This window comes from Cornus florida, unplaced genomic scaffold (assembly GCF_030987335.1).
Source record: "Cornus florida cultivar Cherokee Brave unplaced genomic scaffold, ASM3098733v1 CherokeeBrave_3.0.0_Hap2_Chr07, whole genome shotgun sequence".
In the NCBI taxonomy this organism is placed as follows: Eukaryota; Viridiplantae; Streptophyta; class Magnoliopsida; order Cornales; family Cornaceae; genus Cornus; species Cornus florida.
This window is the reverse complement of record NW_026775577.1, coordinates 33,787,879-33,800,320: the sequence shown is the minus strand read 5'-3', so window position 1 is coordinate 33,800,320 and position 12,442 is coordinate 33,787,879. Positions and strand designations below refer to the sequence as shown.

The window sequence follows — 12,442 nt, the reverse complement described above, 5'->3', positions numbered from 1 at the left end:
TGTTATGGTGGTTACCTCTTGCTCATGGTCGAAGATTGAATTCAAGTCACATTTGAGGGTCAATGCGCTCAACAACATTGGGGTTCATGAATACGCTAGGTTCAGAGACAAATTGCTGCAAGGATTGTGTTTTCTTCCTACATTATAATGAAAGGAATTTGCGTTACTCGGAGGTACTTTTGGAAGTAGTATGAACTTGATTACTCAGGTGTGGATTGGGAAGACGCCATTGTCCTTGTAGCATATCCCAAATCAACATTTTTGGGTAAAGGACTAGCTATTTTGTAAAATTTTGCCTGTGATTTTCACAGTTGCCTGAATGTGTTGGCGTTTTGGGAAGCTCTGACGGTCTCCTAATTTGATGGTTGTCTTTATCATTTGTTTGAAGGAGAAACATTAGTTGGCAGATGAGTTTTTTTCATGTCTGATGCTAGCCTGATCTGAGGACATGACCGCTAACTGATCTGCATCCTGATTTAGCGGGATAATTTTAACTACAATTAAAGAATATAGCAGAGTCCATATGCTGGCAAAATAGAGACACGGAAAATCATAGCATTAGACTCTTGACGGGTGCAATTAAGATCAAGTTGGCCCGACCTTCTATGATTTGGTCATGCCCAATTACAATGAAATTCTCTAGTAAACACTACTGTTATTCAAGTTGAAGGAATCTTGATGACAGAGGGAGAAGTGATAAAGGTTTCTGGTTGTAGTAGAATGAAAGCACACCAATTTTAACATTTCTGCAACTAGATAAGAAAAATAAATGGTAGATTTCATGTGTACGAATAGTTAGAAACATAGTTTAGTGCGTTGAATAAAACATTGCATGGAGTGCTGGTAGAGATCCAAAAGTGGAGAATTGGTTGAAGCTGGTGTACATGCTGGAAAACAGAAGATACAAAAATGCAAACACTGAAGGCTGGCATTCATGTGTTTATAGAACTCCTTACAGCTTGTTATTTAACAATCAAACGATAATATAGGTTTCGGCAGCATTATCTGTACTAGTTTCAGCTACTCTTGCGTTCTTCATTGTTAATCCTCATCGCGTCTAGGTATGATTTCCCATTGAGCTCACGAGCAAAGAGGCCTCTGAAGTAATCTGCAACTGCCACTCTTTTGAACGCCTCTGGAGTTTGTGGGGTAATCAAACTAGGCGCAGGACCCATTTCTCCATCATATTTCGGGTTATAAAATGTGGCGATTGAGAGCCTCTCCTTCACAGAGTTTACAGTTGCACGATGCTCGATGCTACGGTAAGCTCCATTGGTCACAATCTGCAAAACAAGGTAATGCAGCAGAATATAAAACACGATATACGGTATACCAGAACATTTATTCTAGGATCTGTTGAAGCATTTTACACTTTTAGACATCATATCCTGCATTTCCTTGGCAAATGCCCTATAATTTGTATAGGATTTATAGTTTTTAATTGTCCTATAATTTATTTGATTTTGATTGAATATCTGAAGATTTTAGAAGCTTAAGTTAGTTCCATCATGACTCGTGGCCATTATCTCTGGGTTGTTTCCCTCTCAACAATGAAGTTAATACATCATCCTGTCACTGGCTGACCTTTACTTTCAAATTAGGTAGATGACCATCATCGAATGAAACTCGTAGACAGTCACAGAAATTATAATAAGGAATCATGATAATTCATTCATGTAAAACAGCATTTTCCATTACGTTATGGTCACCATTACCTCCAAAATGTCTCCAATGTTGATGACAAGGGCACCAGGTAAGGGTTTGACAGGTACCCACATCCCATCTTTTTTTATTTGCAGACCTTCCATTTCATTAACTTGAAGTAGGATGGTGAGGCCAGTAGCATCAGAGTGAGGGGTGAGGCCGAGAACCAACCCTGGACGCGGACATGGTGGATAGTAATTCATCCTCATTGACTGCATCCCTTCTTCAAACAACTCTCGGACATCCCCAGCCTCAATCTTTAGAGCTTTAGCTATGAAATCGAGTATCTTCATTGCAAGTTGTTTCAACTCAGCTGCATAAATTTCCAGGGTATCTCTGCATGAAATTAAAACTCAGTAGGCATCAGAACTAACTCTGGCTGTGGACTTGAGAACTGTTTTTCTAATCACTCTCTCACCTTTGCAAATTGTTTTTTTTTTTGTTTTTTCAGACATTCCTCAAGTTTAGATTCAAATTACAAGCATGAAGACTTCGGAAAGGCGAATAAAAATTAGCTATTACCTGTCTAAAAATGTCTATAAAGCAGATTGCTATTAGTATTTCTTTGGTTATTCATGAATAAGACCTGTCAATGGATTGGATTCCGATCCGATTATTCGGATGTTGATCCGATTCGATTCGATTAAAATAAAATATATATATATATATATATATCATATATATACACCATCAGATTTGTACCGATGTAATCACAACCTTATTGTACAATAAGACCAGTGTTCTCATCTGCATAGGAGTAAATCTCCACAACCTGTGTAAATTCACGACACAAGAAGAACTCCAGTATACTTCAGAAAACTCAGGTGAAGGGGGAGACTTTGATCGACAGCAAGAAGGGGAAGGGGAACCAACGATCGACTGGCGAAACCTATGGGAGTAGTTTCTTACTACTTATTCTCTCTCCTTTTTCTTCTATTTTTCCTATTCTTTTATCTATTACAAACCCTAATTTTGCATCTTTCCTCTCTCTCTTCCTGTTTATGATGATGATTTTAGTTCTTTTTGTCAAAGTTGCGGCTTTACTTATAAAACGTGAAACTTACTTAACTAGTCTGGGATTACAGAACACATTCTGCGTGATTGTGTTTATGTAAATTGCAAAAGGGTATATAATTTACAATCGGATCGGATTTATCGGATCGGATATCCGATAGAGTGAGTATCGGATTCGGATTGACTATGTAACAATCCGTCAAATTATCGGATCGGACGGCTTATTTTGCTTATCGGATTTGGATCGAATTGACCGTGATCCGGCCCGCGATCCGATGACAGGAATCATGATGCTATATATATATAAATGGTGAGAGAGAGAGAGAGAGAGAGTAGAAAACCTGAGAGGGAGAGGAAGCTTGGGGAACAAGTGGGGTTTCCTCAAATGGGTGGGAAGAGTAGTCAAGAAAAACAAGTCTCCCCAGTCGAGCTTCTGCTGCTCAGATACAACAAAGGCCTGTCCAAATCCCTCAACTTCTCCTGGTTTCTGCCATAGTTTCTTCTTCTCTTCGATCGGAAGGTTGAAGAATTGTTGAACCTCAACCTTTAATTTCTCCACTGTTGAACTGCTCACTCCATGGTTTATCACCTGCAACACTTATTTTTCTCACTTGTCAACGCTTTAAAAAAAATTAAAAAAAAAAAAAAAGCCTTTTTTGATACTTCTTTATATGACTCCTCTGTTGTTGAAGCCTTAATTTAATTTCAATGGATCAAATATAGAACCTTTTTTTGTCGCAATGATTGAATTTGCAGAAGACAAATGAATCAATAATTCACTTTCAACTTTTCCAGTAAATGAACTAATTTTAGTTTATATGTACAGGTACAAAGCTTGCACCTGGAAGAAACCCCATTCTTTGCATGCAGAATCCAGCTTCTGCAACTCCATCTCCATATGATCTCCACTAAGCAAGTTTTCCATGTCGATGATTGGGACGTCGCGTGTAGAATCAGTACATGGTGTGATCAGAGGAGGATCTTGATCATCACGCACGTACCTGGATGGGACTGTGACCAATGATTCCTTAGCCAGCTCTTGAACACAGGGTACAAGGAGGGAGCTCCCAAATCTTGCACCCTTTGGTTCCATAGCTTCGACTCCCGCGCGCAAATCCAAGGCAGGTGCTCTCTCTCTCTCTCTCTCTCAATCTCTCTCTCTACGTGTTGTAGTTTTTGTTGTGATCATCACAAGGACAGTATGACAGAAAAGGTTTGGTTCTGCTCCTTATAATAGGTTTTCATGTTTTTTAAGACAAGTGTTGAAGTTTCATTTTTCCTTAAAAGCGGCTTGGAAGCCTTAGACATATTATCCTTGTGATTCATATTTCATACATACAAACAAGGGTGGAGCCAAAGTAGGGCCCAGTGGGTGCAGTTGCCCCACTAAATTTTTTATTTTTTATTTTTTAATTTTGTATTCATATTATTTGGTAATTGTAAATATGCCCCCTCTCAAAATTATTAAAAGTTTTTTAAGTTTTGACTATTCCTAATTATTTCTTTTTATCTTACAAAGTGTATAAAAATTTCTCCCACAATACAAAGCAAGTTAATCTTTACTATGTCTCACGTTGTAAAATTATCATTTTCTAGTGTTTTGGTTGTAAACTATAAAAATATATATATTTTTTATTTTCTAATGTTTTGGTTGTAAAATATTTACAAAATAAACATATTAAAACCTAACAAAAATAACTTACTTATTTTACACACCCCAGCCCGATGAACTTAACCTAAACCTCAGCCAAACACCAAAAAAATAAAATAATAATAATAATAATATTTTATCTGAAAAAGAAAATACTTTCCAAGAAAAAATATTTTATGTTTGTTTATCCGTTATGTTCGACATCCCAAACCGGAAACCGGTTAACCCAAGCTTCATTCAAGTTCAATCCTTTATTCTGGATCCTGTATGAATAAGGGCGCATACCCAAATGGGCAAAAGTAATATATTAGCCCTTAAAAAAAAATTTGGAGTGTTAAAATCTTTGACGTTGTGTTTAGGAGTATCAAATCAGCGCTTTGAATTTGGGATTGAAGAAAATTTAATATAAATCATTATCAGTATTAAATTAGCGCCTTGAATTTAGGATCTAAGAAAATTTACTATAATTTTTTATGAATTCAAAACCCCCGAATATAAGGTGAAGAACGTTGGGTTTTTTAATCTAACGGGAAAGGATGGGTCATGGGTGTGGAACCATACCAGGTGAAGAATGTTGTGTTTTTGAATCCCAAACAGAAAGGATGTGTGTGGACCCATGCCCTTGGTCTCTTATTGGGAGATTCGGGGTTAGTTTTTTGAGAATACTTTTTTGTTTTTTGAAAAAAAAAAAAAAAAACTGTTTGATTTGACCGTTTTAAGATTTCTTCAAAAATAATTTTCTGCTTTATGAATGACAAATCAAACAATTCCTCAATTTCTGACTAATTCCGGTAATTGGGTATCCCGTCAACATTTAATTTGAAAACCGAACCAAAAAGTAGGGCTTAGTCAAAATCTAAGAAGCAAAAAGGGTAAAAAATGGTAGTAGAAAAAAAGAGAGAAGGCTTGGCTAATTCATTGTGGACTGGTTAGAAAGGGAGAGATGAGATCGGAGTTTTTAATGCTTTGTTTTGATGTGTGTGTGTGTGAGAGAGAGAGAGTAGTAGTAGTATACGCTTCTATCTATCTATCTATCGAATGGGAAACTAAACATGACAAAGTCAAAATAGGAGGGTTTGGGTTGGGCTTTGCCTTTAGCTTAACGTCAACCCTAGCTTTTGGTCCCTCTTTAGTTACCCATTATCATTTTTTTTATTATTCACAAATGCTTCTGTCACAAAATTAGGTTCAAATCCCCGGGTCACATACAATTTAATATATATAAGGTGAATATATATATATTAATAGAGAGAGTACAAATTAAATTGTATGTGACCCGGGGATTTGAACCTAATTTTGTGACAGAAGCATTTGTGAATAATAAAAAAATGATAATGGGTGACTAAAGAGGGACACAAAAGCTAGGGTTGACGTTAAGCTAAAGGCAAAGCCCAATATATATATATATATATATACATATATATATATATATATATATCCCTTTTAAGATTTTAACTTCATTAAGAAGACAATAAATTTTTCTATAAATATAAAAAAATCAAAACTAATCCTCAAAATATAAAAATATTTACATTATTAATCATGAGGTAATTTTATTATATTTCTTCAAAATGATGTCTAGTTGGTAATTTTTCACATTTTAAAGCCCCTAGAAATTTCAAAGTTCAAATTCTCGTAAAAACAAAATTGTGTAAATTTCTTATCAAAAGGAAAATATGATAAGATTTGGATTATTTAAATAAAATAAAATGCCTTCGAAAAAATTTGTCTTTTTTCATGTATTCCTTGTGTACGCTTTTTTGTGACCAAGTTAATCTATATATTTACAAACAAAAAGAAAGGGTTTGGCCACTAAAGTCATTCATGACCAAGTTGGAATTTTTTTAATGTTTTATTCTTTTCTATTTTTTGTTTTATATCACTAATTTTCCCCCCTATATATTTCTATTATTATTTCTTCTTTAAATAACGAACCAAATAGTTTAAAGTCAATTAGAGGATTTATCTTCCCCCTCCTCCTTTTCCTTTTATTTTATTTTGTTTTATAAATGGAATCGAACTCTGTATCACAACTCTTTTAAGGCTAAATAACATTAAAAATACACAGTAGGCAACTCTCCAATAAATCCAATGGACAATAACTCAGCTGGTACAAGTCGTCCTTCCCGAAGGAAAGATCGGGTGTGTTCCAATCTAATGAAAATAAATATGAGTGTGTGTATTTGTTTAATTTTTCAATAATAATAATAAACAAATAAATAAAACTCTCAAAAAAAACCTGCACATAAAAGAAATAGTGTACATGGCAGGACCTGCATATCCAAGTAATGCATCCAGTATCATTGAGAACCTAACAATCCTATATGGAACTCCTTATTGAGCCCTTCCTTTCAATTCAGGCACAATAGCCAAAAAAAAATCGCAAGGTATCATCTCCGACCGACAATTAAAAACCATCAAGGCCTCAGAGCAAGAGACAAACCTAACCTGGGAGTCTTCTCCAAGGCCTTGGTGTCAAACTCACTGGAGATGGTAAGAACTGATTTCGGCATGAGCTCGTGCTGCAAGAGGGCACCCAGCGTTCCGTGATTGTTGAGCTTTGCTTTCACCACTGTCAGATTATCAACTGCAAATGACCCTCCAAAGGTGAATGTGTTATCATTCGTGGAGAACCTTCTAGTTATCTCTCCCCCAGTAGCACTCCTCTTCAATTCATCTAGATAGTGGACATGTGATACCCTGATAGTGTCACCTTTGTCGGCTCTGAGGGGGAAAAACAACTACATATAAGTGTTTTATTTTCAATGTTTCGAGTGAAATGAGTGTTGCTATTATTGCTAAAACACTATTATTCTTGATAGTGAGTATGAGGGCTTACAAAATTATTGAAGCATAAGAGTCTGGTTTTTCCACGGAAATGCCAGCAGTATACTTGGTGAATTTACCCGAAGCAGTGTCGTAGCCAGCCTCTGCACCAAAAACGATTGTTGGGGTACCAATGGTGGTTGAAAGATCAATAGCAGGGGTTTGGTTCAGACCAATGGCTGTGGTGAAAGTTGCATGGTGATGGAAGTACTGAACCTCCACCTGCACATTGAAAAAACAAATGCGACTTCAGAAAATTAGAAGATCAAAATTATATCAACAGATAATCTTCCCTTGCTTAGAAGCACCCTAAAACTTGTACCTTGCCAGAATTGTAATCGGGCAGCTTGAGCGAAGCAATAGTCTTTGTGGAGGGAACAATGTCAGTGAAAGTAGCAGTCACAGATATCTGCCAAAACAAGGAAGACAACAGATTGATGCTCATTGAGGAGGAGTGTTTCTCAGTTTAAATTTGAAGACCAAGGTAGCAAGCAACGCACATTTGATTCTGTATCAACTTTGAAATCAAGTACAGCGTTGTTGTATTTGTATAATGCTGCCACATCGCCAGTTGAGAACCCTCCTTTCTTAACTGCAGCTGATGTAAAGGCCTAGGAAATCCAAAGAGAAATGAAAAGGTTACAGTTTAACATTGGATTGTTTCTCCCTGTTAACATGAAAGTTCAAATGACAACTGAACATCAAGAGGAAGAAACAACTATAACACAGCCAGTAGATGAAATTTGAAAACAAAGCATTGCAAAGCAAGCATTGATGGTCCTTTTAGATATCCATGATGTTGCACACAATTTTTTACAGCATGCACAACTACTTAACTAATTAGAGGGATACCCACTAAACACATTTAAATAGATGAGAACATTAACAAAGATCAATCACTGTCTTTATGCCGGTGGTTTTGTATTAAAATCCAGGCCGTCCTACTCAAAACCATTCTTCAAAGCAATAAACTAAAACCAATAAGTGCAAGAAAAACCCTGCGAAGGCTGCAACTGTTTCGTTCTTTTGCAGACATCCTACAGGTATACATGATTTCAAAACACCACAATTACAGCAACACACAAGTCAAAAAAATTTGAAAGTAAAGAATATCAAACACCACACGGAAATATTGTATTACGCAAAATTTCAAACGAAACTACCATGCTACAGGAAAATAAATTATAATATAATTTTAATAGTAAAATGTAAGGGCTGAAAGATTTCTTCTCAAGGAAAGGTTGTCAGACCAAAGTTCCTTTTTTCTTCAAGTGTTTCTACCTTCACATCTCATCTCAAAACAACATCATTGGGCCTACACATTCTATGAATCATAGCATCATTGATTTTAAAATTTTAAACCCAAGCCATAAAGTATTTCCTTCGTTTTGACAGGCAAATAACACATTACACAACAAATCAAAATATACTTTCAGTTCATATGTCCAATCTAGTGTTGCGTGCAATGCTTTCTTCACTCTTGTAATTTTTAACCGATAGTCAACAAAAATGGAACTTCAGAGATATCCCAGCCATCAATATCACTATTTCCTCATTCTCATCCTTAATATATACTCTTTCCGTAAACTTCATCCCAAAAACTTCCCGTTTTAACACATTTCTTCATGGTTTTGACCCACTGCTTAAGCTTACCACGTTTTCAAAAGAAACTTCCCCTACATATAGCATAAATGCGAATGTTTAGATGGTTGTGCGGCAATACAAGAAAGAATAAAACTAGAAATCAACACATTTTTTAGATGGTTGAAGTAGCAACAATTAGAAATAAAATGAGAGAATCGTTGGACATGTTGCAAAGAAGGCCACTAGGTGTACCAGTAAGGAAGAATGACATGGCTCAAATTGAGAATAGTGCTAGGAGAAGTGGAAGACCAAAATTAACATGATAGAGTTGGCAAATAAAGATATGATACCATGTGATTTGACTGAGGCTATGGTCTTAGATAGCTCAGAATGGAAAAATATGATTCATGTAGCAGAAGCAATAATAGTGATGAAGCAATAATAGTGATGGAAAAATATGTTGGGAAAATGCTTTATTTTTATTTGAAATAACTAGTTTCAAACAAGATGAAGTAGAAGCAATAATAGTGATCTATATCAACAAACAATTCAACAAATCTAATATCAATTCTTTCCTCAACAAATAATAATGTCCCTTTACATTTGTTTGAATTTGCTTCAGACTTCAACACCATTGCCCAGCTAAGGCAGTTCAGGAAAACAAAAAAGTTAAGTATAAGATTCAATGCCTTTCGCTGTTTCTTAACCTCAAAAATTTGTTAGGTAGTTTAAATCGTGGTTAATTTCCAAAAGTTCATCATAGCTGCAGTTATGATGATAAAATCAGTATATATATTATTAAGCTCTTTGGTATGTCTACTGAACTCTAAATGTCATCATCATCATCATCCTTGCATTGAACTAAATTGGATGGGTTCGGACATGAACAATTTCTTAGACTCTTCTATCATACTCCACAAGTTGAGTCTCATATTAAATTTAATTTTTAATTTTTTTCCTTATTATTTATCCAATTTTAGTTTTTGTCTACAGCTTTGTTTCTTGTTTAATATTTTAACTAGTCAACTTTTCTTAACAATGCATGTACTAATACACTGAATATGACCATACCATCTAAGCCTATTTTCTCCTATTTTATTTCAACTTTAATAAACAAATCGAATTCAAGTTACTTATATAATTTATGACCTAGTTGAACTATTGATAGAGAAGCTTCATTTGTAAATTTGCATCATCTAGTTATGTCATAATCTTGAGATCATATCTGCACATGCACAATAACTTATGGGAGAAGCATATAAGTCTTCATGTTGCCTTTTAAAGTTTTTGATATGCTTATTTCATATTTGTCATGGACTTTTTTTTTCCAATGTTACTCCCCCATCATTTTGAGAATGGAATTTACAACCTTATACTCTCTCCTTTAAGAAAAACAGGTCCAGTCTACATTATCCAGCATTCAAAAGCATACGCTGACACAAGACAACAACAAAAAAGAAATAAAATAAAAATAAAAATTAGGTAGAGATGAAATAGAAATTTATAGACATGTTTCATAAACATTAATACAACATAAAAAATAAAATAAAATAAAAAACTCTAAGCCATAAGATGGGGTACGTGGGAAGTTCTAGACTTCTTTTATGTTTTATTGCTTCCATTTTCATAAAAAGCACACATATAACCTAGAGTGATAGAAATGTATGTATAAGAATTCCTACACACCAAAGAAGCACAAACATTTCCTTGTTTTTTTAAGAAGTAAAGAAGCATGAACATTTCTAAGACTCTATTCACTTATTAGACAATATGCATAGGTGCCAGACACATCTTGGACGTGTATACTCCATAATTTAAAAATAAATTTTTTATTTAGACTGATGCTTCTTCAAACATGTATTACCATGTGACCAATAAACCATGAACGCTGATCAATAATTATAGAAACAAAGTACAATTCTACATATAATCAAATCAAAGGTTTATATAAAATTTATATAAAGCTTGAACATAATAAAAATAATATATATAAAAAAAAAAAAAATAGAGAGAGAGAGAGAAGAAATGTCCTCTTGAAGTAGCGGAAATGGCAGTAGGGGAGGACTCAACAAATTTTTTGTACATATACAAATGTTTATATATATATACACACGTATATATATCAACAAGCAGATTTGTCTCATAACTTGTTATGTCTTACTCTATCGAAGGAGTGCTTAATATTAAATAATTAATAAGTTCAAAATTTCATACTGCGTCCATAGATAAAAAATTACTCTTCATGTACAGTATAATTTTTTTATATAGTATAAAGTTTACTCTCGTGTTCGTATTTTACTTTTTCACAAGTATCTGTGTCATGTCGTTTCCATGTCATGTGTCCTTGTGCAAGCTTCTTAACTACAATCATAAATACATACATACTTATATGGCTGCTCACCTGAACACACAATCTTCAAACAAATTCTTTATAAATAAAAAAATAATAATAAAATAAAATAAATATAGCTCCGGAATAAGATTAGAGCATCCCCATCTTAAAAACAATATAATTTGAGCTCCAATTCAATCACAGATCACTTCAGGAATTTATTCCAGATCAATACCAGAGCAAAAATAATAATAAATAAATAAATAAATCCCTAGTCCAAAACAGCAAACGACCTAAGCACATTGTCAATCCCTTGAGCTAAAACAAAGCTAAAGTGGGGGCGAAAAATACAACATAGAAAGATTATTCAATGCAATCCACTAAAACCCTAAGTAACCAACTAAACAATGAAATCGAATCATGCAGTTCATAATAAGAACGAGAACACCAAGTAACACATAGGCAATCAATTCGTACCACTCCGGCATCACTGTAAGTTGAGATGGAGAATTTCTTGTCCGTGCCGTAATCTTTTGTCAGAAGATCTACATTTAAAGCAATACATAGATGTTACGAGAGTCACGTATGTGCGTGTGTGTATATATATATATATATATATATATATATACATGCGTACGTATTACAATGAAGAATTTGATGAAGAGAAGTAAAATCGATGAACTACAAGTATGATTAATTGATTACCTTTGGCTTTCTTGCCGATATCGGAGAAGAGTCCAGGTCCCTTGTTCATTTTTTTCCAGAATTAGAGAGAGAAAACTAGAGAGAGGAATAGATGAATCTGTTTATCGGGGGTGGGGAAATAAGGGTTTCTACCACGAAAATATGTAATCGGGCTTGAACGAGAAGCCAGGTGTTATAACGGGCTGTGACTTACCGTCGATTATGGTGAAACGAACGGTAGATGTGTAGGGAGGGGGAAGGAAGCTGTGAGTTGGCCACATGGCCCACATGTAGCGAAACCAAATTGTATGGTAATAAAAGAAAAATGGAAAATAAAAAAAAGGGACAAATTACCTGACCTTCCAGAAGTTTGAAAATATTTTAGATTAAATTTTTAAAAAATACTCCCTCCATTTCGAATTAAACATCCCTTTTTAAAATTTTAACTTTTTAAAATAATGAGTTTTAATATTTTTTTTATTATGTTAGTAATGAATCAATCACTATTAAATATTATGTATATTGATAGTGGATCCTAAGTCACATTATTCTTTTTATTTGTGTGCGTGTTCTAACTCAAATTCTCATTATTTATAACTTAATTTTTCTGCTCCTGCTCTCGAATTTGTTCTCGCTACCGCTTTATA

General features: G+C 34.5%; 2 protein-coding genes across 2 annotated transcripts; both read right to left on the bottom strand.

Moving 5' to 3' along the window:
* Positions 1-757: 757 nt before the first annotated feature.
* LOC132266990 (protein SRG1-like) lies at positions 758-4,514 on the bottom strand. The gene is made up of 4 exons (XM_059768023.1): positions 3,560-4,514; positions 3,060-3,307; positions 1,716-2,040; positions 758-1,283 (listed from the first exon to the last, which is right to left on the bottom strand). Exons 1-4 carry the CDS (start codon positions 3,809-3,811, stop codon positions 1,017-1,019), a joined length of 1,092 nt encoding a protein of 363 aa, XP_059624006.1. The 5' UTR covers positions 3,812-4,514; the 3' UTR covers positions 758-1,016.
* A 1,891-nt stretch (positions 4,515-6,405) lies between these two features.
* LOC132266989 (mitochondrial outer membrane protein porin 2-like) lies at positions 6,406-11,977 on the bottom strand. Its single transcript, XM_059768022.1, has 6 exons — positions 11,817-11,977; positions 11,589-11,656; positions 7,696-7,806; positions 7,518-7,604; positions 7,209-7,417; positions 6,406-7,093 (listed from the first exon to the last, which is right to left on the bottom strand). Exons 1-6 carry the CDS (start codon positions 11,863-11,865, stop codon positions 6,787-6,789), a joined length of 831 nt encoding a protein of 276 aa, XP_059624005.1. The 5' UTR covers positions 11,866-11,977; the 3' UTR covers positions 6,406-6,786.
* Between the last annotated feature and the right edge of the window lie 465 nt (positions 11,978-12,442).